The sequence below is a fragment of the Rana temporaria genome, chromosome 5 (assembly GCF_905171775.1).
Source record: "Rana temporaria chromosome 5, aRanTem1.1, whole genome shotgun sequence".
NCBI lineage: Eukaryota > Metazoa > Chordata > Amphibia > Anura > Ranidae > Rana > Rana temporaria.
The window spans coordinates 301,688,104-301,713,497 of record NC_053493.1 but is presented as its reverse complement, the minus strand read 5'-3'; the positions used below and the strand labels follow the sequence as shown (position 1 = coordinate 301,713,497).

Genomic DNA, 25,394 nt, shown 5'->3' with positions numbered 1-25,394 from the left:
TACAGTTGGCAGGTTCAGTGGACTATCCTTACTATTTATAATTAATGAACATTAGAATGAGTCTGCCAAATAATACAATGTAAAGGAAATTAGAGCTCTTGTGGTTCAACCAATCAGCTGTTCATTTTCAGAGGGAAAAGTGAAACATAGAATCGGATTGGTTAGAAGACCACCTCCAATTTTCTTTGCTCCAATAAATCAGCCATGTTGGGTTGCTTGGATCAAGTCCACACACAATGAAGAAAGACTACACAGGGGATACATACACTAGATTGTAAACTGACTACCTTAAAATAACAATAATGCTTTATAGCAATTAGAAACGCAGATCCGGTAAAATTAAAAATTGTCTTAGCATAAACCTGTAATATTCCTGTAAAATTAAAATGGTATTCCTGCAGCAAAATCCAAATGAAACGATATAAATATTGGTGAAGAGTAAAGGAAACAATCAATCATATAACCACTGACCACTATTGGCCCTTAGCCTCTGCTGGAGGGCCACACATCACCAGACTGCATACGGAAATTGTTTAACTATGAAACATAGCAGCTGATTGATTAGAACTGGAGATCAAGTTAAACTGGAGCAGCTACTATTCAGATTTCATAGAAAGCTTAAATAACATGTTAACTGTGTGCTATAGGGAAGGGCTTTGCTTGAACTCTCCTTCCTCCAGCCAGCTCAGCCCCTGTAGAGTGCAATGGAAGGCCAGTCAGGGTGACAGCAGGAAGTGAGAGTGCACTCAGCCATGTGACACATATTGGAGGAGAGTGACACCGCTGGGACAGGGATTACTCTCCACTCCTTGTGTTATTCTATAGGGTCTTCTTCTATTAAAGTGGTCCCAGACATCTGATAACATGGTGTGACATGGCGACACAGCAGATGAAGGATAGCGTGTCATTGGACAGTTACATCCTCCATGTGTTTAATACTTCACCAATGTTCCCATTCTAAAAATTGGATGACTGGTGATAGGCAATAGTGCCTAAAGCTGGCCATACACCATACAATTTTCTTATTCAATTTCCTTTAGATTTACCTTCAACTGTGTAGTATAAGGTCCTGCCTGATTCCACACAAATTTTAAAGTGTTTAGATTTGACCTCCTATTAGATGGTTTTGGTAAATCTAAAGGAAATCTACAGAAGAAAATTGTATAATGTATGGCCAGCCTAAGGTATAGATCAGATCTGGAGATGATATGACACTGGAGATAATCTGGTTGGCATGCTGAGACTTGTAGTTACTCATCAGACACAAGAACATGCCTTGGAGCCTGGCAGATGGAGCAGGAGTAATAGTAGTAGTAATAATTTCAGATATTAAATAAAAAATATTATGTATCTCGTTTCACTGTAAATACAGTAACACACATCGATAATTCCATAGCTCTATTCTCACTAAATATAATTCTATAAATTAATTGGGACAGGTATACATTTTAACATGAAACTCTCTATTAGATAGATAGATAGATAGATAGATAGATAGATAGATAGATAGATAGATAGATAGATAGATAGATATAGATATATAGATAGATATAGATATATCTATATATATATATATATATATATAAATAAATATATATATATATATAGAGAGAGAGAGAGAGAGAGAGAGAGAGAGAGAGAGAGAGAGAGAGAGAGAGAGATATTTATATATATATATATATATATATATATATATATATATATATATATATACAGTGACATGGAGAAAATGCCACGAAGAAAGAAGTGCACACTGACCGAAACTCGGATCATAACGAAATATGTGTTTAACCAAAAAGCTTAATATCTAATGATGAACATTTTATCCCCAATAATACCTAAGATCTCTTAGCGTGGCCTTCATGAGATTAAATATTCAAAAATATTCACGTCCTATCTATATATAAATAAATATATCACATATACCTATTTCAGTTCGTCCATTAGCAGGCTATTTTATATATATATATATATATATATATATATATATGTGGTGATAATCATTTGAAAGACGGTATAGGCTCATTGACTTTCGTAAATAGTAAACATGTAGGTGTACATAAATATATCAGTCTTATGTAATTCCCCCATGACAGATCTTTAACTCTTCAACACTTAAATGATGTACCTTTTTTTTTTGGGACATATCTATATCTTTAGATATACATTTTATATTGTAGGAAAAGATCCATATGAAACACTAACCCCCAAGGCCGATAATGATACATTGTTGGATACATTGTCCTTACCTCCAGGATGTCCTCTCATAGGGATGCCCCCTGGTCTGCTCTGAAGACTATGCAGCATGGAGTTGTCAAAGGGTCCAGAAGGCCAGGCTGTAGGCAGAGGAGGTGGCATATAAGACGAGTAGGGACTAGCATAGGATCCGTTTATAGGCCGAGCCAAGGAAGTATATTGATCTCTGCCATTCACGGTGATGCCATTGTTGTAACCAGCGTCCCTGTTGGTCCCATTGGCCATGGGTGGACTGGGAGAGTAATGGTATCTGCTGGAGGCATGTGGGCTATTGCTGTTATATGAGGAGGTCTCTGATGCGGGTTGGGACCACACTGAGTGATTGCTCACAGAGTGGGAACCTTGGGAATGGCCACTGCCAGGAAGGTAGGAGATGGGTGTAAGCATAGATCCAACCCTGGTAGTGGGCACATAGACCGGAGAGCTGGCAGCGGAGTGCATGAAGCTTCCAGGTGAGCCATCATAGCTGACAGGCCCCTGAGTCGCAGTTATGGTCAGGGTTTGGTACATGTCCCCTTGAGATTCAGGCAAAGTACTATATCTTGAGTCTCTGTTGGGTAAGATCAGTTTGTTGATGTGATCTAAATCCCTGAAAAGTATGACGTCTTCCGGGTTGGGTAGGGTGGAGAAATGGGTAAGACCCAGGTGGTGGGCAGTAGTAGGCGACCTGCCTTCCTGTAGAGCCTGGTTCCTCTCGTTGTCCGACTGGTGAGCTCTGCTGGAACCCAGGTCCCCCTGAGAACAAGACGATGGAGATGAGGACGAGCTGTCAGGTTCTTTGATTTTAGAAGAGTACAAGGTGTTTCCTATGCTGAGTCTTTTGACATCGGACCAGGAATCCCCAGGATGGTCCATCCAGGTGAGAGGAATGGGCACCGAAACGCGTGCTTCCTTTTAGAGACAGTCCATGGAGAAAAGCAAGAAGACACCAAATTAGGAGACATCAAATATTACACAAAAAGTCCCTCAACACCTAAATACCCAGACACCAAATCTCATCATCAGTATGAATAGAGGAGCAGATTATTGGATCAGACACCAAATTAGGAGACATCAAATATTACACAAAAAGTCCCTCAACACCTAAATACCCAGACACCAAATCTCATCACCAGTATGAATAGAGGAGCAGATTATTGGATCAGACAGCAAATATCATCAAATGACAATCCCATCAGGTTAACCCCATGAAGTCCATTCAGCAAGAGAACTGCTCATGGTCAAGGCTACAAAGTGAATTGTCACCAACAGTCCCCAATCCTGAGTCTGTCTGAAGTCAGCTCTGTAGTACTTTCTATATACCATATTCTATATACCATATCCTGCAGCTCTGGGAAGTTGCTGTGCCTTTCCCTTCCTTGTGTAGGAGAGGTGCTTGGCCCCATCCACACACTCTCTCTGACTCAGATCTATGGGAGGGGAGAGCCAGGGGAAGCCAATATACCTCCATCAGCAACTATGTGCCAGGCAGCACCATTTACTTAGGGCCTCCCAACGTTTACATTTGCCTGCGTGTTTCAGGCAACACACCTTACAAATGGCACATTTCCACTATCAACAGAGCTGAGCAAAGAGCTGGCACACTGACTTCCCAACAGATCGGTGCCTGGCACCGCAGCCAGGTGGCCAGGTACTGCATCCAGTCTTAACCCCTCACTTCCCAATGTGTCTCTGCTGCAAAAGAGTTAACTCAACTTACTAGATCAGAAATCAGCATATCCCCAGATCATATAGAAAAGTAAAAAGGACATGTGCTAACCTATATCCTGGCAGAGCCCATTGATGGTGCAGAGAGATCCAGCGATCGTACAGAGTGCAGATCAGGGCAGCAGAGGCGATTGTGGGGCTCCTCTGTCTCTTTGCAATGTGAAGCAGGAGGAGGAGGAGGAGGAGGAAGAGGAGGAGGAGGCGCCTCTTACAGCTCTCTGCCTTCAGATTGCTGCAACTGCTGATTGGATTCATGCAGCTCTAAATAAACACAACGCTCACCAGGGGTGCCAGTCCTAGCACTTTACATGGAGCCCCACTGTAAACACTGCACTGGCCTCACCCAGGCAGCAGAGACAGGCTGACTGATGGCCATAGCATGGGGAGGGTGGGCAGCCCACTATGGGGTGTGTGCATGGATCTATCCAACAAGGGGGGGGCTACAATAACACGAGTCTCTTCTCAAACACATGATCAAAGCTTTACAACTCACAGCAGCCCCACAGATAATAATACTAATAAAAAATAAAAAAATAAATCTATATCCTTACCTGCTAAATGGAAGAATAAACAGCCTCCAATCATCAGATCATATATCCAAATCGCTGAGAATATCTGTCCTGTAGGCTGAAACATGAGCTATGGTGTGATCTCAGGAGAAAGAAAATACATAGGACCCAGGCTGGATCACAGGTCCCTATTTGAGTAGTACATGTCAGTAAATAGACTCCTCCTTCTCATTGTGAACAGGTAAGTCAAAGGCAGGTCACACAGGTAGGCTGCTAGTCCCCTGACACCTCCAGCAAAAGCACTTTTTAGCTGCTGGTTATCTCCTCTGTGGACACACTGATACTGTCCGAGCAGGAAAGTGAGTGAAAATAAAAAGATGTGAGTGTCCCCTGAATGAGGTTATCAGGAGCAGGTCTGTCACCAGCTCTGCCATAGTACCCAGCATTCTCCTCTCTAGGGGCCATGCCCTCCTTACCAGGGGATCAATGGGGGGTCCAATGTAATCCTGTACTAAGGTTAGTAGCACTCTTACCAGATACATAAAACACACACACACACACACACACACACACACACACTTATATATATATATATATATATATATATAGTTTATATATATATATATATATATATGTATAGTTATATATCGTTTTATATAGTTTTATATATATATATATATATATATATATATATATATATATATATAGAGTTGGATATATATATATATATATATATATATATATATATATAGAGTTAGATATATAGATAGATATACATGCCATATATTAATACATATATTGACAGATTAAATATATAGATAGATAGATATGTAATATATATATATATATATATATATATATATATATATATATATATATATATATATATATATATATATATATATATATATATATATATATAGAGTTAGATATATATATATTTATATATGTATATAGATAGATAGATAGATAGATAGATAGATAGATAGATAGATAGATAGATCTAGATATACGTTATTTCTCCTGTACTTTAACCTTTCTTACCGCAATTGCTAAAAGTTAAAATTTAACCTTGCCTATAACTTCTTTGCAAATATTATTTTACATTTTTAGAGTAAATTGACAATTGTTGCTCTTGCTAACCTTAGCTGTCTATTATGTAATAATATAACAAGATTTCTAATTAGTTTAATAATCAAGACATTTATTCTCTACGATTCCTATTTGAAATTCTATGGCATAATATGAATTTGCTCGCCACGAGCAGTGTAAACATATTTGTAATGTCTTATTTTAATCAATTTCTAGAAGTCTCTAATTTATTTTCCGTTTTTTGTTTTTTTTATTTCAGATAGCGAGCAGTAAGTTTTCTACAAGGAAAACGAGGCAATCGTGATAATAATAATAATAATAATAATAATAATAATAATAATAATAATAATAATAATAATAATAATAATAACAATAATACAAATATTAATGATTATTATTATTATTAAGTAGTAATAGTCAGACAAGGAAAACGAAACAATCGTAGTAATAATAATAATAATAATAATAATAATAATAATAATAATAATAGTAACAATAATACAAATATTAATGATTATTATTATTATTATTAAGTAGTAATAGTCATGTTGAATGGAGATGGTCAAATATTAAAATATATTATGGTTATTATTGTTAGTAGTAGAAGTAATATTATTAGTAGTTGTACTAGTAGTAATAGACTTTTGTAATTTGGATGGTTCGAAATATTACAATGTATCATTATTATTATTATTATTATTATTATTATTATTATTATTATTATTATTATTAGTAGTAGTAGTAGTAGTAGTAGTAGTAGTAGTAACAGTAGTATTTTTTTTTTTTTTTTTACCATAGATGATTTGAAATATTAAAACATATTATTATTATTAGTAGTAAAAGTAGTAGCAGTGGTAGAAAATATTAAACTATAAGGAGAATGATTTAAGTGACTCCGATTAAACAAAAGTAATCCCTTTGTATAGTAACTGTCTCCTCTTTTTGGGAAAGTAATTACTAATCGAGCTATAACAATTGATACATCTCCACCCAGTTACAGTTCAGATTGGTGGAATATATATATTTTTATTGACTTGATTTTCTCCCCTTTCTTTGATGAAGGATGCCCAGACAGACCTTTCTGTGAATACAAAGCCAGTAAACCGGTGTAATTTATTATTTTAAGACAATCAACATTTAATTGTTGAATATGGGCTGTCTAAATAGGTCTAATTAGCCAGGCAGTGAATTCCAAGGCACACAATTCTCTTCTTATTGTATCAGCTCCCCCAGATAACATTGTACCAACATAAATCAGCCAGCAATCCACTCTGCTCGCCACAATACACACAGACAGGGCGCAGCAAAGCCGCTGATTTTCCATATTTTCGGCTGTCTGGTCGATGTCAGCATGGTGACGTCATAGCGCATCTTCTTCCCCTCTCTGTCTGGAGCCTTCACATGAATTAGCTTTAACCCTTGTGTGCCCATGCCTTTCTGATTGATATTGCCATGTGGGGGATTAATTCCAGAAGACACGCCGACAAGCTGCTTTTGGTGTGAATTTATGTGGCCCTATAAAAATATTTATTTGGAGTTTATAAGCACAGATAATGTACATTACATGGCTATCATGTATTTGTAATACAATGATTCCCAATAAAAAAAAGATTTACACCTTCGAATGCCTTGCCAGCTAAAAACAAACAGCAACAGAAGAAAACAGGATAGAAAGACACATTTTTTAACAATGAAAAACATTTTTTTATTTGCGACAAATAATGTTTTCCCAAGTTTAAATTGCACACTTTTACTAATAAATTGATAATCTTGACTTTAAAAAAAAAAATCGCTTAAATATTCAGGTTAATTATCCAATCATGTGAAAAATTAATTTTTGTTCACTTGCAAGAAATAACACCGTTTATTAAACGCACACCATAATGCTCTATTATATTATATTATATTATATTATATTATATTATATTCAGGTGCTTTTCACGTGATTGGATAAATGAAAAAAATATTCACGCATTTTTTGATTGAAGATGAACTCCTTGAGCAAATCAACCCAAATTTCTCTCGTCTTTAATTTCTTCCCCATCCTTCAGGTTTTTGACCCATTTTTATTGCAAACGGCAATTTTCCAACACAGTCCTCTATACTCTAATTAATATAGTAAGCACTTGTCTCCAAAAACAAAAACAAAATAATTAGGAAAACCTTTGAATCAGTTCAGTATGTAAATGTTGCTATCTGCATCTGAAAACACTGTGCCAGAATAACTTTAGGGTCGTGTTATTACATAAATAGAGAATATTAAATTAGCAGAGTTGACTGTTCCCCTAATTAGTGAATAAGGTGAATCAAGTTCAACCAAAAACATTTTTTTTTTCTTTTCCGTGATTGGGAATTCAAAGTGAACAAAGCTTTACCCTTTTCACCAAATGTACATTCACCTTGCAAATTGTGGATTGGGAGTAGAGATTGTTCATTGAGTATTTGCATTAAAAAGGGAACATTCATTATTTTTTTCTTGTTTTAGTAAATACAGTGAAACGGTGTTAACTATAAATATCTAATCACGTGCAAGATATAAAAACACCCAAAAACCAAGAAACAAAAAAAAAAAAACAGAAATTGTGTGTGTACAAGGTTGAATTATTGAAGTAAACACAGCTTTTCCTTATTCTAAACTAAAGTGAACCGTCTACATTTAGAAAATAAACCCCAAATAATCTGATGTACTATTTTTTAATTTTTTTTTAAATGCAGCTCTTTATTTCAGATGTGCAATCAGAAATAACCTTATACCAATAATAAATATTATTATGTATAAATGACGATGCTAATAATAATAACAATAGTAATATTATTAATTATAATTATTATAATTAATAATAATTAGTTATTTATTTATTATTTAAATGATTATATCATTATCACTATCAACATTTATAAATAAAAATAACAATTATTATTATATAATTTATAATAATAATAATAATAATAATAATAATAATAATAATAATATTATGTATTATTATTATTATTATTATTATTATTATTATTATTATTATTATTATTATTATTATTATTAATAAGAATAATAACTGCTATATTGGTTATGATTGCGGTACTTTGGACTGTAAGTGTCAAATTTGTGATTAATAAACTTGTTTTTGGATTAAAAAAATAAGAATAATAACTATTATACTTATTTATTATATTATTAAGTATATAAGTTATTATTTGTATTATTAATAATAATCATAATAATAATAAATAAATTATATTTATTATTATTATTATTATATCATCATTACCATCACCATTTATAAATAATAATATAATTAATAATAATTAGTTATTTATTATTTAAATGATTATATCATTATCACCATTAACATTTATAAATAAAAATAATTATTATTATTATATAATTTATAATAATAATAATAATAATAATAATAATAATAATAATAATAATATGATGTATTATTATTATTATTATTATTATTATTATTATTATTATTATTATTATTATTAATAAGAATAATAACTATTATACTAATTTATTATATTATATAAATGATTATATCAGTATCACCATTAACATTTATAAATAAAAATAATAATGATTATTATATAATTTATAATAATAATATTATTATTATTATTATTATTATTATTATTATTATTATTATTATTATTAATAATAATAAGAATAATAACTATTATACTTATTTATTATATTATTAAGTATATAAGTTGTTATTATTATTATTTGTATTATTAATAATAATAATAATAATAATAATAATAATAATAATAAATAAATTATATTTATTATTATTATTATTATATCACCATTATCATCACCATATATAAATAATAATGATTATTATTATTATTATTATTATTATTATTATATCATCATCATCAATTATAAATAATAATAATAATAATAATAATAATAATAATAATAATAATAATAATAATAATAATAATAATCATACTGATCCACACCTGAACCCGATTTCAAGTTTTAGATTGTAAACTCTCAGGAGCAGGGCTTCTCTAATCCTCTTGTTTTGAGTTGTACTGTTGGTGTAGTGTCTCCTTGCATTGTAAAGCGCTGCACAAACTGTTGGCACTATATAAATCCTGTATAATAATAATATCAAGTTGGTGAAAAATGTCTCTCTTAAGCTGACCATACACTAATCAATTGGATTATACAATCTTCTTTAGACCTACCAGCTACCATGTAGAATAAAGGGCCTGCATGATTCTTTGCTATGTAATTGGATTGTTTAGATATGACTTTATACTACACAATTTTGGTAAGTCTAAACTGAGATTGTACAAAGCATGTACAATCAGATTGCATAGTGTATGACCAGCTTTATTAAATGGGCCCCTGTTATTCCTTGCTATTGGGATGAGCAGTGTGTGGATCAGATAGGTCGTCTTCATGTCTGTCCTGCAGCAGTTCCAGTCCATCCTCTGCTCATCCATCCCCTGTAGAGGTCTCTGACTTGGAGGTGACCTGAGCCTTATCTCCAGCTATCCACATATATATAGCCAGTGCTGATTAGCTTGTCTGCTGAGCTCATTAGCATATTACGTAGAAAGAGGCAAATGTCAGGAAAGCTGCTTATTTTTCCACACCAAAGCCTCTGTGAATGAAGCCAGCAGGGAGAGCCCAGCAGGAGTGATCAGTAATGTAATTGTCCCTTTGGTGCAAGTCTACCTGAGTGGAGAAATTATCACATTATCTCTCATCACAGCACCCAGACTGCTGCTACTCAGCGCTTTAGCACATCTATAGGACTGGCACCTCTCCTCTATACAATTTAGCAGATGACAAAATGTGAGCATTTCATGTCATCTTGCAGGGGGTGCCATGTAATAACAAATTATTTAGGATAATATTAGCATTATGGTGTGATCATGTGTTTTTTCTTTTCATTCAAGTTAGTGGGGTAGATTCAGAAAGCAATTGCGTCTGCGTATCCATAGATACGCAGCGTAATTGCTTAGTTGCGCCGGCATATCAACTTCTCCTGATTCAGAAAGCTCGATACGCCGACTGCAGCCTAAGATATGACTGGCATAAGGCTCTTATGCCGTCGTATCGTAGGCTGCATTCTTACGCTGGCCGCTAGGTGGCGTTCCCGTAGTGGTCAGCATAGAGTATGCAAATTGCATACTCACGCCGATTCACAACCGTACGCGCGCCCGGCGTTCGCATTTTACGTCGTTTGCATTCGTCCGTTTCTGCGTAAGGCTGCTCATGCTATTAGCAGGAGCAGCCAATGCTAAGTATACCCGTCGTTCCCACGTCGCGATTTTTGAAAATTACGTTGTTTGCGTAAGTGTTTTGTGAATGGCACTGGACGCCATTTACGTTCACGTTGAAGCAAATGACGTCCTTGCGACGTCATTTACCGCAATGCACGTCGGGAAAGTTTCCAGACGGAGAATGCGCACTATGTTCGGCGCAGGAACGCGCCTAATTTAAATGATCTACGCCCCCTACGGGATCATTTAAATTACTCCGGCCAGTTTTACGGAGCGCCCGCGCAAATTACGGTGCTACTGCTTCGTGAATGAAGCGTAGCGCAAGTAATTTACGGAGGCGTAGCGTTAAAACAGTACGCTGCGCCTCCGTAAGAGTGCGCAGCCCTACCTGAATCTACCCCAGTGTTTATTTCAAATAAAATGAGTCATTACAATAAAAAAACTGTAGGATAAAGTTACAGTATATAAAATATACAGTGAAATCGAAATGTATTAGGTCAAAAGCAAGAACTTCTTCCAAGGAAAGAAATATCCACACAGATCTGATACTAAAACATAAACAATAGCAATTGCAAAATGTGAAGAGAGGATAAAAGAGCGATCATGTGTTTTTTACCGAAAAAAAAAAAGTATTTTTGATGCTAAGTTCAAGGGTTGCAGTCAAAAATTACAATAAATTGCATTTTTTTTTAAATTGCTCTTAGATAAAGTACAAAGAAAATATATGCGTTTCCCCTATCAGCCAATCAGAACCCTGTGATCTCTTTATTTTTACAGGTAAGAAAACATAAATCAAATAAAATCTGACTTCAGTTTAATAATACAATAAAAGGTAACATAATAATACTAAATACTAATACAGTGCAGCTGTGTAGTATTTATGGCACTGCTAGAACACAAGAGCATTGCAATGATCATTTCTCCTGGTGCCTATTAAACCTTGCAGATTTTTTTTTGGCCAGGTAGAGCAAATAAACAAACAGAGCACAGGGTTCAATGGTTACAAATGTTCCATGAAAAACAAAGAAAAGCAATAATAAACAGACTCCCTGCTACAGTGGCTACATGGTGCTCATAAGGAGGAGACAAGGTTTGCAAATGAGGGTGTCCGTTGATTTGAGGGATTGTTGCCTAATCCAGACAACCACATTGAGACTGGGGAACTCGTGTCTCTAGATGCACATATAAATGAAGACAGTCCCTGGTTTGGCTTTTTTTATGGCCACTTGGCCAGATCAGAAGATAATATCATGTCTATGAGTGACCTGTAGGTACTTCTGGCTGAGGATCATCAGGGAAAATAATTGGCCAAATTAGAAAACCAAGTCGGATGGAGGTATCTGGAGTAGGGATGAGCTTCGTATTTGAGTCGAACTTATGTTCGACTCGAACAACGTATGTTCGATCGTTCGTCGAATTACGAACGTTTTGGGCCGTTTGCGCCGAAATTCGAGTGGCGTGTCATGGAACATAATTCACTGCGGCATCGCAGTGCATTGCTGGCTGATGATTAGCCAAGCATGCACTATGACCCGCATGCTTGGCCAATCACAGCGCGCAAAAAACTGAGAGCCATAATTGGCCAAAGCCAGGGTGGCTTTGGCCAATTATGGCTCAGGGGGTTTAGTACACGCCCACACTATAAAAGGCCACCTGCAGGTCGGCCTTGTGTAGTGTGTTGCAGTGGTTAAGAGAGAGAAAACAGAGAGAGAGAATGTATTTTTTTGTAGGTAGATAGAGCAGGCAGGCAGGCTAGTCAGTTAAAGTTACAGGGCCAGATCCACAGACGAAGTACGCCGGCGTATCTACTGATGCGCCGGTGTACTTTCAAATCCTCAAAACAAGATACAACGGCTTCTGGATTCGATCCGACCGATGTATGTCTTCGTACGCCTTCGGATCTAAGATGCAATACTTGGGCGTCCGCTGGGTGGCGTTTTGCATGTCGGGTATGCAAATTAGCGATTTACGACGATCCACGAACGTACGCGTGGCCGTCGCATTTTCGAACGTCGTCTGTAGTCGGCTTTTTCCGGCGTATAGTTAAAGCTGGTATTTTTCGGCGTATACATAGACTTGCCATGTTAAGTATGGCCGTCGTTCCCGCGTCGAAATTTGAATTTTTTGTTTTGCGTAAGTTGTCCGTGAATAGGGATGGACGTAACTCACGTCTAAGTTAAAAAAATGACGTCCTAGCGACGTCATTTAGCGCAATGCACGGTGGGAAATTTCGGGACGACGCATGCGCAGTTTATTCGGCGCGGGGACGCGCTTTATTTAAATGAAACCCGCCCCCAACCCGCCCAATTTCAAATCCGCCGCCAGAAATACACTACGCCGCCGTAACTTACGGCGCAAAATCGCTGAGGATTCGAAAATGCGCCAGGTAAGGTACGGCGGCGTAGTGTATCTCTGATACGCTGCGCCGTTCTACACGTATGTGGATCTGGCCCACAGTGTGTAGAGGATATACAGGCATAACCCACTTTTAAGTACACAATTGTATAAATATATATACAACACCTGGGATGCATATACTGTATATGCATCCCAGGTGTTGTATATATATTTATACACTGTATAGTTTAGCTAGATCCGCTCTTCCTAATTTACTGACAGGCAGGCAGGTGATTGTGCTAGCTGCAGTATTCTCACGTAGTGTACTGCCTGTGTCCTCTGCAGTGTGCACCTAAAGCTACGTGGTGTGTGTACTGCCCGTGTCCTCTGCAGTGTGCATCTAAAGCTACGTGATGTGTGTACTGTCATTGTCCTCTGAAGTGTGCACCTAAAGCTACGTGGTGTGTGTACTGCCCGTGTCCTCTGCAGTGTGCACCTAAAGCAGTGCTACATGGTGTGTGCACTGCCCATGTCCTCTGCAGTGTGCACCTAAATCTATGTGGTGTGTGTACTGCCCGTGTCCTCTGCAGTGTGCACCTAAAGCTATGTGGTGTGTGTACTGTCTGTGTCTGTGCTATTTTTCTCAATAATTTTCATCCATATTGCAGGGACCAGACATTACATTAAAGCCGCAAGCAGTTTTAAATGACTTTTTTCTTATAGTAATCTCATTTTGTGCAGGGACAGTTCTAAACACGTGCCACTTCACAGGCATACTATAGACACCCAGCAGGTACCATATTTAAAGGAATTTTTCTCTATTTTTTTTTCACTTTAAGCATCATTAAAATCACTGCTCCAGAAAAAAGACCGTTTTTGAAACTTTTTTTTCCATTGATACTGATATGTTCCCTGGGGCAACACCCGGGTTCTCAAACACGTTTTACGACAATAACTTCCATATTAGGCTTTAAAATGAGCACTTTTGAATTCGAAAGTTCGAGTCCCATAGAAGTCAATGGGGTTCTAAATGTTCGCGTGAACGGTCGGTCCGTTCGAAGGTTCTGGTGCGAACCGAATGGGGGGGGGGGGGGTGTTCGGCTCATCCCTTATCTGGAGCTTGTCTTTCCTAACCTGTCCTATATCCATAGATGAAAGGTAGCAAGATGTGATTGTTTTCGTTTAGGGGTGCATTGACTAGCACAGACACCTGGAGATGTTCTATCAATGTCTGCCAACCAGGGCTCGACATCTGCATTAACGAGTGGGAAAAGCATCCCTGCACTTTTTTCACAGCAGGAACGCCGTTCCCTTTGCAGGACTAGAGCAGCCTCGAGCAGCTGAGCCGCCGGAGCCGATCCCTCACTAAGCGGCGATGCTGGGTGAAGGACTCGACTCGAGTCACTGTCAGGGGCAGGCGAACTGAGCCGAGCAGACTCGGAGCTCCTCCTCCAGACTCCAACCTCGCCTGCCACCTGTCCTTCAGTACGCGGCCGGTTGCGTGTGACATCACGCGGAGGCGGAGTCGCACAGCAACGCTAGGGTGAGCCCGCGTCTCCTCTCCTCACACCGTCACACGCATTCTGCCCTGACACTGACACACTGTACCCTGCTATAATATATATTTATATATATAGATTGACCAGCCAGCAAGCACCCTGAGGCCAGTCAGGCCAGCACCAGTATTTTCTGTGAAATATATATGCATATGAGCGTATCAATTTTTTTTTTGGTTGGGGAATGGATCTTGGGTGGGAGTTCCCACACTTTTTTCCACAGGACTTGACCCCTGCTGCCAACCATAGGTGTGGGCAGCCTATTGCATTAGGGTGTGCACCCCAAAGTTCAAACACATATGCGTGTGTGTGCATGTGTATATAATCTAACAGTGTTAGCAGAGCAGTGGACAGTGTCACTAGAACAGTGGATGGTGCCATAAGTACAGAGATTGGTGTCAGCAGGGCAGTGGATGGTGTCAGTAGTTTTTATTTTTATAATTTTTTTTACAATTTAAATTTTTTTAGCAGCAAAAATTTGATTTTTTTTATTTGGGGGAAATATCAGGGGTCTAAACAGGGGGGATATGTGCCACACGGGGTGTGTCCAGGCACACCCTGTGCGCACACCTATGCTGCCAACAAACACCATCCTGTCAGCTTTCAATGAAAAGAGGATGCCAGGCTGGCCGCAGATGTCACATAAATGCAGAGTGCTGGGACATTTGCCCATACCGTAAAACCTTGGTTTGTGAGCATAATTCGTTCCAGAAACATGCTTGTAATCCAATGCACTTGTATATCAAAGCATTTTTTTAAAGGGTATACAAGAGAAGAGAGGCACCTCCAAGTGTAGCAATAAGTTGCTTAATGTTGTACCTTCATTAAATGTAAATATATTGCTAAATTTAGAGGCTCCTCTCTTCTCTTTTAAACTCAGTTGTGACATGACCTTACTCTTATATCAAAACATCGCTTTTATATCAAGGCAAAATGTATTAAAACGTTTTGCTTGTCTTGCAAAATGCTCTCAAACCAAGTTACTCTCAAACCAAGGTTTTACTGTATATGTATCTCTACTGAGATCCACCATGACCTCCTTTCCGGTTCTTCTTCATGATGAACAATTTTTTTCTCTTTTGGCGAATAAAAAGAAATGTCTTTTGCTCCCACAGATATTTTCCAACAAACGTCCAAAGATCAGAAATGTTTTTTGCTGCAACCTCCCAGGCAAACCCTATTTGCTTGTCTCTTGCCACAATCAGTCTCCGTGTACCACCCTAAAACATTTTACTTTATAATGTGTTTATATAATCTAAATCTACATTATATAGCATTGGCTGATAAGGGAGTTGGCTCCATGCTGGGTGCCCCTCCTTTCTTAACCTTGTAATTCAATTAAAAATCACTCTTGTTATATACTACAGTAGTAAACAACTGTACCTCCCCATTTTAGAATATAATAGAATCAGCTAGCTAGATATTTAACCACTTCCATACAGGGCACTTATACACCTTCCCGCCCAGACCAATTTTTTGCTTTCAGTGCTGTTGCACTTTAAATTACAATTGCGTGGTCATGCTACACTGTACCCAAACTAAATTGTTATCATTTTGTACCCACAAATAGAGCTTTATTTTGGTGGTATTTAAATTACCTCTGGGATTTTTTTTTCTGCAAAAAAAAAAAAAAAATTACAGAAAATTTAGAAAAAAAAACATTTTTTTTTGTTTCCGTTATAAAATATTGTAAATAAGTAAGTTTTCTCCTTCACTAATGGGCACTGATGGTACTGCACTGACTGGCACTGATAAGGTGGCACTAATGGGCACCGATGAGGTGGCACTGATGTGGTGGCATTGATGATGGGTACCAATATGCGGCACTGATGGGTGGCACGGATGGGCACTGATGGGCGGCACGGATAGGTGGCACAGATGGGCGCAGATAGGTGGCACGGATGGGCACAGATGGGCAGGGATAGGCGGCACGGATGGGCAGGGATAGGCGGCACGGATGGGCAGGGATAGTCGGCATGGATGGGCACTGATAGGCGGCATGGATGGGCACTTATAGGCGGCATGGATGGGCATAGATGGGCGGCATGGATGGGCATAGATGGGCGGCATGGATGGGCATAGATGGACACTAACTAATGTGTTGTACTAATGGATGCCAATCAGTGCCAAACAATGCCTGCCAATCAGTGTCTAGTGTGGGCATCCTCAGGGGGGGCTGTGCTGATAATTGATCAGCACAAACCCACCCTGTCAGAGGAGCAGCCGATCGGCTCTCCTCTACTCGCGTCTGACAGACGCGAGTGAGGAAAAGCCGATTACCGGCTTTTGCTGTTTACATCGTGATCAGCCGTGATTGGACTTGGCTGATCACGTGGTAAAGTGTCTCCGTGAGAGACACTTTACGTAGATCGGTGTTGCGGGGTGTCAGACTGACACCCTGCAACTACGATCGCCGCGATGCGTGCCCCCGGGGGCGCGCAGCAGCTCAGAATCCTGAGGACGTCATATGACGTCCAGTCAGGATTCTACAACCACTTTGCCGCCATCAATCTGTCATTGGCGGGCGGCAAGTGGTTAAAAAGGCAAAGCATTTTGTGTAAAGTGCTATACCATAACAACTGATCAACAATATATGTTATTATGCTGTGAGGGAGAGGTGGAATTTGGTTAAAGCAGTAAGAAACTTAAAAGCAAACATTTATTATATTGCAGCTTTCCAATTCTTAGATGTGATGGCTGCTTTCGTTTTCATTTTTAGACTTTCTTTTTTTTTATTTTCACCTGCTGATCCTGTCAGAAAGTCTGTTGTTTTTTAACAGAACAAGTAATCCTACAGATATAGCATTTAGAGGATTGAGACATACTATTTAACACTGACAATGAGCAGCTTTTTATTATTAATTTATGTAAATCCTTTATCCCCAAAGTTGTTTTTCTTTTTTTCCCTTTCCCTCAAAGATTGGCAGAGCCAGTAAGAGGCAGATCTTTCCCATCCTCCTGCAGGTACACAGAGCGATAATGCTCATGCGCATGGGGTGATTAGGGTGTGCCCAGGCACACCTGACACACCCTGTGCGCACGCCTATGGCAATGAATGAAAAATGCCTGAAAAGCGATTTGGAAGCACCGCAGCATGTTAATTTTTAACCCCTTTTTTAGGGTTAAAAGCTACCCGCTAGCAGTCAAAAAGCGCCACTTAAACAGCTGTAAAGCGCCACAAAAACTAGTAGCGCTTCACAGCGAATGCACAGGCGGCCCCAGTGTTAAAGGGGTCTAATACAAGAGGTGTATAAGATGAAAAGAGCTACCAAATCTAATCAATGGTAAGCCGCAACATATACAATTTTTGGTTTTGAGCTTAATATATATATATATATATATATATATATATATATATATATATACATATATTTGTAAATTTTATATGGCACTTATTAGAAAGTCTAATTCATCTTAAAAGATCAAGTTAGTTTAACTATAAAATGTAACATTTTACAAAGAATATAATGCTTTTACCCCATGAACACAATGGCAATGTGTAATTTGGTTGACCAGTAAATCATTTCTAAGATATTGACTGACCATCTGATAAGTTAATTTGCATAAGTCCTGGCATTGTGCTGTGTGAGCACAACTGGAACGCACGCGGGGGTGATGTAACAGCCGGCAGGCTCTGGGGAAGTTTGCAAACTTCACTAAAATACTACAACACGGCTTACATTGTGATGGAAAAGATCAAAAATTATGGCAATTGTCAACTTGTACCAGGAGCAAAACGCATACCAGACTGTTGTTAGGATTTACTCTTCCCAGCATAAAAAAATATTATTATAATAACGACTTTTTGTATTCAATTGATGCATAAATAATGTAGTTGCACTGTCCCACAGATCTATATTGGGATCCTCCAGCTCTGCGTGACTTTTTTTGTTCCACCATTTTCAGTATAAATTAATTTTTCAGAACCAGGTGACTATAAAGATTTGATGACAGTCTCTTTTTGGTTGGTTAAAGAGAAAATCTAATGTCTGTAGGTTAGCACACAACAGATCCTAATGACCTCACTCATTGAGAAAGTGATCAGGCAGATTGGAAGACCTTGAGCAATTGTTATTGCTTTCTTTAAGATAAGCTGGCACCAAGACTGCCTGCAAATGTCATCCTGGCCCTGCTGTCTCATTCTACGCTGGAATACTTGTGTGTCTTGCATTGTCCTGTTTAGGGTGTCAGAGATACACAAAGGCAGTTGCCAGGCCAGCATATCTCTTTATTCATACTGTATAAGTGTGAGATGGTCAGTTCATACATGTTTGATTGTTCACTGGTGTCAATGGCTGGCTTGCGTCAGGACCCTTCGGGGTAAGACAGCGCTATATTAAGATGCCTCTCAACTCAACTAAACTCAACCATCTCACAGACTGCTTATTCTGTCTACTCCAAATGCTGAGCTGCCACTGAAAAAAAAGCAAATGCCCAGCCCAAACCTATTTTTTTATTTATTATTAGACATATTTATGGAGTGCCGACAATGTATGCAATGCTTTACATATTGTACATTCACATCAGTCCCTGCCCTCAAGGAGCTAACAATCTAAGGTCGGTTGGTCACCCGCAACACTTACCTCAGGCAGCACTTCCTTCTGGGCGACGGGCGGCCAGCTTCTCCCGTGTTTCCTTCCCGGCATCATGGCGGTGTCCTCATCGTGCATCTGCCTCTGGCTCTAGCCCGGTGCTTCAACCCCCCCTCCCCTCATTGGAATCCATGCATCCGGGGCCCTGCATGTAGATTGTAGACCTTATGGATAGGCCACCACTAGTTCCTACCTAACAAGCACACACACATACTAGGGGCAATTTAAGCTGGCCATACACCAGTAGAATTGTGTTTGTAAAAATTGTATTTGGAGTGTTTCTTAGGCCTCGTACAGACGAGCGGATATGCGATGAAAACGGTCTCCACGGTTTCCATCGGATATGTCCGGTGGCGGATTTTGATCTGATGGCTGTACACACCATCAGATCAAAATCCCAGCGGAAAACATCCGCGGTGACGTGGCCGCGCCATCGCCGCGACGATGACGCGGCGACATGCGCGACCCTGGAAGGTAAATACTTCCACGCATGCGTCGAATCACTTCGACGCATGCGAGGGATCGGATCGGGCGGAATTATCCGGTGAGTCTGTACAGACGACCGGATAAGTCCGAAGGACAGGATTCCAGCGGATAGATTTCTTAGCATGCTAAGAAATTTTTATCCGCTGGTAATCCGTCGGCTGGTTTTTTATCCGCTGGAAAATGTCAGTTCGGGCCTACACACGACCGGATCTGTCCGCTGGAACTGATCCGCGGATAAATCCCAGCGGACAGATCCGGTCGTGTGTACGGGGCCTAAGATTTCTAATGGTTAAATCAGTTGTAAAGACTTCAGATTTGTTACCCTAATGCATTACTTTATTAAGAGGAAGGGTGGGGGCAAAAGAATAGTTGCTGAAGCTAGACTTAGGGGCATGCCCACCCAAATGTTAGTGGACTATCTCAGTACTGATAAGAAATAATAAAAAACAGTTGCATTAAAAAGGATTTATTACAGATAAAAAATACAAAACAATCATGCAGATCAAAGATTGGACGAAATCTCTACTAGTTTCGCGGGAATACCGCTTCTTCAGGAGAGCCAATCTATAAAAAACATATACAATAAAGTCATATGATACAGTTCAGCAACAATAAAAATTACATAGAAAACAGTAGGGGTAGCTTACCCGATGAGTAATAAAACGGAGGCAGAGGCGGACCGCCCAAAAAGTTTCCCCCCGCGGCGGACATGGGGGATAATGCGTTGATTTCTGAATAAAGGACATACAATTGATTGAAAAACCAATATAAATATATAAAGATATGAAATATATAATATATAAGGTGGAAGGGGAGGGAGAGGGAAGGGAGGGGGAGTGAGGGGGGAGGGGAGGTAAGAGGTCAGGAAAGAAGGGGAGGGGGAGGAAAGGGAAGGTGAGGGAAGGAGGGGAAAAAGGGAAGAGGGGGATGGAGGATAGGAGGAGACCCGACCATGGGGGTATAATTGGGGGTAGAGCTTACCACCGCAATAGAGTCTGTGGGTGCATTAGAAGAAAGGGCCAAATAAGGGAGGGAATCCTGGTGTGGTGCATACAGGTGGACAGGATGGATTAATCTAAGGCTATTCGTCTCAACGGATTAGACTTAATCTCCAACCGTATGGGAACTATTATGTGTTACCCACACATTTAGCTCCATTAATGCAGCTGCACCTCCCTCTTGGTTCCTCTTTTTCTCCTGGAACATTTCATTTTGGCGTTGTTCACACAGTGACTTTCTTCTTCTTCTTTATTACGCTTATAATTTTGCTATATATATGCACCTCGACATTAAGGTCCTTTTCTCCTACTTGGGCATCTATTAATTATCTAGTGCACTTCTTCGTCATAATCTTGTGACTCAGTAACATAATTACACTCTTACCTTGTCAACAATGTTTCTCTCGGGTATGCACTCCACTTACTCTTAACTATTTACTCTTCACCTATTGTTCTGCATATTTATTGCAGCATCTTCTAGCACCTTGTCTCAAATTTTTATTTTAATTCTAATATGGACTTAGGGATGTATGTGATGTCCCTATCTTAATGGGTTTTCACACTCTGAGCACTCATGGTTCTGTATGTAAATTAACCTCTTCTCACCGTTATGTTTTTATTCACTTGGTCACTTTTTATAATTTTATAATTATTATTAATTTTATAATTATTTAAAATTTTTAATGATGCCTTCAGCCATGCCTATTAGAATTTCCTCTTGCCCTGCTACCAGTTATTAGGTGACTATGTCACATATTGCCACAATAACAGTAATCATGTGGTGGGATTACACCCCCACTACTTTTATCACTGTATTAAGAATGTCTCTACTCTTGTTTATTCTTTTCTCATTTGTTGTTATCAGCATCCCCTGGGTATATGGTGCGGTCTCCAGCTGCCCGCCCCTCCCACAGCGGCGGACCTGTGCTTCCTCTGGTGGGGATGTCCCCCTTAGTTCATCCCCGCTTGCTCCTCCCTACCTCGGGGCCTCCCGCCCCCAGACTGGTTCGAGCGCACAGGTGCAGCGGCGTTAATCGCGCACCTGCTTTGTGCGGGGAAGCTTGAATGTCTCTTGGTTAGGAAGCTCATTTAATGGGCTTCTGCCCATGGATGAGCAGCATGGATCTCGTCCTGGTGTTTAGCGAGGACTGACATGGGTTGCAGTGCCCCGGGGATACCTATAGGTGCCTATCAATTTGAGTCCATGCATTACCATGCATTCCCTGTCACAAATATGGTTACCTTTATGGTTGACACTATACTGGTTAGTTACCAGTGAGACTGCATATAGCACCCCCAATGACCCCCTAGGCACTCGCACCAGGAAGCGTCTTTTAATCCATCCTGTCCACCTGTATGCACCACACCAGGATTCCCTCCCTTATTTGGCCCTTTCTTCTAATGTACCCACAGACTCTATTGCGGTGGTAAGCTCTACCCCCAATTATACCCCCATGGTCGGTTCTCCTCTTATCCTCCATCCCCCCCTCCCCTTTTTCCCCTCCTTCCCTCACCTTCCCTTTCCTCCCCCTCCCCTTCTTTTCTGCCCTCTTACCTCCCCTCCCCCCTCTTTCCCTCCCTTCCCTCTCCCTCCCCTTCCACCTTCCCCCCCCTCCCTGCCCCCCTCCACCCACCTGACCATAGTTTATATTTATAAATTTCATATCTTTATATATTTATATTGTTTTTTCAATCAATTGTATGTCCTTTACCCAGAGATCGGCGCATTATCCCCCATGTCCGCCGCGGGGGGAAACTATTTGGGCGGTCCGCCTTCCGCAACTGTTTTATTACTCATCGGGTAAGCTACCCCTACTGTTTTCTATGTAATTTTTATTGTTGCTGAACTGTATCGTATGACTTTATTGTATTATGTATTTTATAGATTGGCTCTCCTGAAGAAGCGCTATTCCAGCGAAACTAGTAGAGATTTCGTCCAATCTTTGATCTGTATGATTGTTTTGTATTTTTTATCTGTAATAAATCCTTTTTAATGCAACTGTTTTTATTATTCCTTATCAGTACCGAGATAGTCCACTAACATTTGGGTGGGCATGCCCCTAAGTCTAGCTTCAGCAACTATTCTCTCTCCCTCACAGGACTCAGTGAGAGCAACGGGAGCCATTGGCTCTTGCTGTTGTCAATCAAACCCAGTGATGAGGGAGCTGAGCCGCACTGTGTATGTTAATAGACAAGCACAGCGCAGCTTGGAATCAAGCCCACACATGTCCCACCATAGGAAGCAGCTTCCTATAGTGGCACACAGAGAAGAAAATTAACAGAGAGCGTCGGCAGGGGATGCCAGAAGAGGAGGATCTAGGCCACTCTGTGCAAAGCCATTTCACAGAGCAGGTAAGTAAAAAAAAAAGAACCTTTACAATCACTTTAATGGTGTCAAATTCACTATTGTTTGCAAATTTCGTCTCCATCAAACTAAATTCTAACTGTAAATGTGGTTCTGGTTTGAGAAAATCAAACTTATTGTATTGCACATGTGTATTGTAAAATCAAACATAGAAGGAACAACATTTTTCATGTGAATGAACTCTTGGTTCACATTTGTGTGGCTGCGTGCTCCATGTGGGGGCAGCCTATTCATTTTGAGAGGGGAAGACTGACGCTCCCGGAGAGTGCACTATGCAATCAGTGTCCTCTCAGAACCAAATGGGTGCCGGCAATGTACGAAGCAAAACTTGAAGAGATGGACAGCCGCACACCAAAAAAAAATTAAAAAGGTGGCCTTTAATGGTAAAAAGGAAAAAAGGCACTACAAAGCACAGCAAGCACAGTGAAATAGCTAACGCGTTTCACACTGGGGTTCAGTGCTTATTCATAGCTATAAATAAGCACTGAACCACAGTGCGAAACGCATCAGCTATATACCCCACTGCTTGCTGTGCTTTGTAGAGCCTTTTCTCCTTTTTACCATTAAAGGCCACCTTTTTAAAGTTTTTTGACGTGCGGCTGTCCATATCTTCTCTTCAAGTTCAGCCTATTCATTTTAATGCCGCGTACACACAACCGTTTTTCATGACGAGAAAAATGCCATTTTTTAAATGGGTCATTAAAAACGGTCGTGTGTAGGCTCCAAAGCATTTTTCTCGATGAGAAAAATGGCCATTAAAAAATTAGAACCTGCTCTATTTTTTCTCGTAGTTTTTCACGTTGTCGTTTTTCTCGTCATGAAAAATGGTCTGGTGTAGGCTTTAACGACAGGAAAAAAAACACGCATGCTCAGAAGCAAGTTATGAGAAGGGAAATTTGCATAATCAGCCCAAATGGTGGCGCCATTCAAATGGAATTTCCCCTTTATAGTGCCGTCGTACGTGTTGCTCGAGCATTTTTTTCACGATCGTGTGTATGCAAGGAAGGCTTGACAAGAATCGAGTCGAGAAAAACATCATTTTTTTCCATGACATTATAAACGGTTGTGTGTACGCGGCATTAAAATGAATTATGGGCTGCTCTAACTGCAGAAACATAGGGAAAGAAGTCTCCAACACTTTTTTAAATCGTGCAGCATCCAAATTGCTCTGTGTTTGCTCTACGTGGAGATACCATTAAGAATTAAGGGGTCACTAAAGGATTTTTTTTTTTTTTAGCTAAATAGCTTCCTTTACCTTACTGCAGTCCTGGTTTCATGTCCTCATTGTTTGTTTTTGCTCTGATGTTGCTGTAATCCTTCTCTGTTCTGAACACTTCCTGGTTGTCTGTTTCCTGATGAAAAAAGTAATGGGAGCTTTCTCTCTGTGGTCACTAATCAAGGAGGTGTGATTACTTTGTGTCTAAAACCCCTCAACACCAATCAGTTTCGTTTTACAAACCATCACTGCCCTGTATTGGCTCTGAGTCTCTGTACATCACAGAAGCAGGAAACAGCATGCAAAAACGAAATTGAAACTGTAGGTACATTATATGATTGATTTTTATCTATTTTTAATCATTTTTAAAAGGAATCAGTTAACTATTTGTCTCTATACCCTGTAAACAGTCATTTCATCCCAAAAAAATGTTTCCTTTACAACTCCTTTAATAGCACCCCTGTGCGTCTGCTGAAGAGCAACGCATTTGTCTGCATGTGAGGAATGCATGCAATTTTGCTCACATTCCTCGAAATGCAGTAATGTGAACCAAGCCTTGGTGGGGTCCCTGGAGAAAGAAAATACTTTTCAAGGGCACCATGCCTGGAAAAAGGTTGAGAAACACTGTTCTATGAGACAGGATGTTAGGGAACTCCCCAACAGCAATAATTACAGAAATAAAGTCACTTTTTTTAGTAGTGTAGGAAAGGGCTAAAATCCCTGTCATAGACAATAGTCAAAAACAGAACATTCCGTAGATGGAAAAACGTAAATGCCGTATATGATTGTGCCATCGTTAGCTTTGTTTTTAAAAAAAATCAGCATGTTGTATCAGGCACCTTTGATCGCAGCATGAAAATCACATGTGATGCGAAAAACGAACAACCTGGAGATCAACAAGAACGAAAATTCTGTTTTTGACTCATGTATGGCCTACATTAGATTCATTTTTGTAATGTCCTCTTTTTTTTTTTTTACATATTATCTATGGCACATGTAAAAATAAAATGTTGATACACGCATTTGAAGCTTC

At 39.3% G+C, this 25,394-nt stretch overlaps 1 protein-coding gene and 1 long non-coding RNA gene across 5 annotated transcripts in view; one reads left to right on the top strand and one right to left on the bottom strand.

The window, feature by feature from the left end:
* The window catches only part of GATA6 (GATA binding protein 6), a 35,639-nt gene extending 30,798 nt beyond the window's left edge, over positions 1-4,841 (bottom strand). Inside the window, exons 1-2 of one of the 4 annotated variants that reach the window (XM_040354059.1) lie at positions 4,515-4,841; positions 2,250-3,147 (exon numbers count right to left, since the gene is read on the bottom strand). In XM_040354059.1, the coding sequence (XP_040209993.1) occupies positions 2,250-3,111 (862 nt within the window). In that variant the 5' untranslated portion in view covers positions 3,112-3,147; positions 4,515-4,841. Of the gene's footprint in view, positions 1-2,249; positions 3,148-3,572; positions 3,929-4,015; positions 4,186-4,514 lie in introns of those variants that run through there. The other 3 variants (XM_040354058.1, XM_040354056.1, XM_040354057.1) reach the window with 3 other exon arrangements.
* A 6,629-nt stretch (positions 4,842-11,470) lies between these two features.
* On the top strand, positions 11,471-22,779 carry LOC120939652. The gene is made up of 2 exons (XR_005749336.1): positions 11,471-11,588; positions 22,497-22,779. It is a non-coding gene; the product is annotated as an uncharacterized LOC120939652 (long non-coding RNA).
* Positions 22,780-25,394: the final 2,615 nt, after the last annotated feature.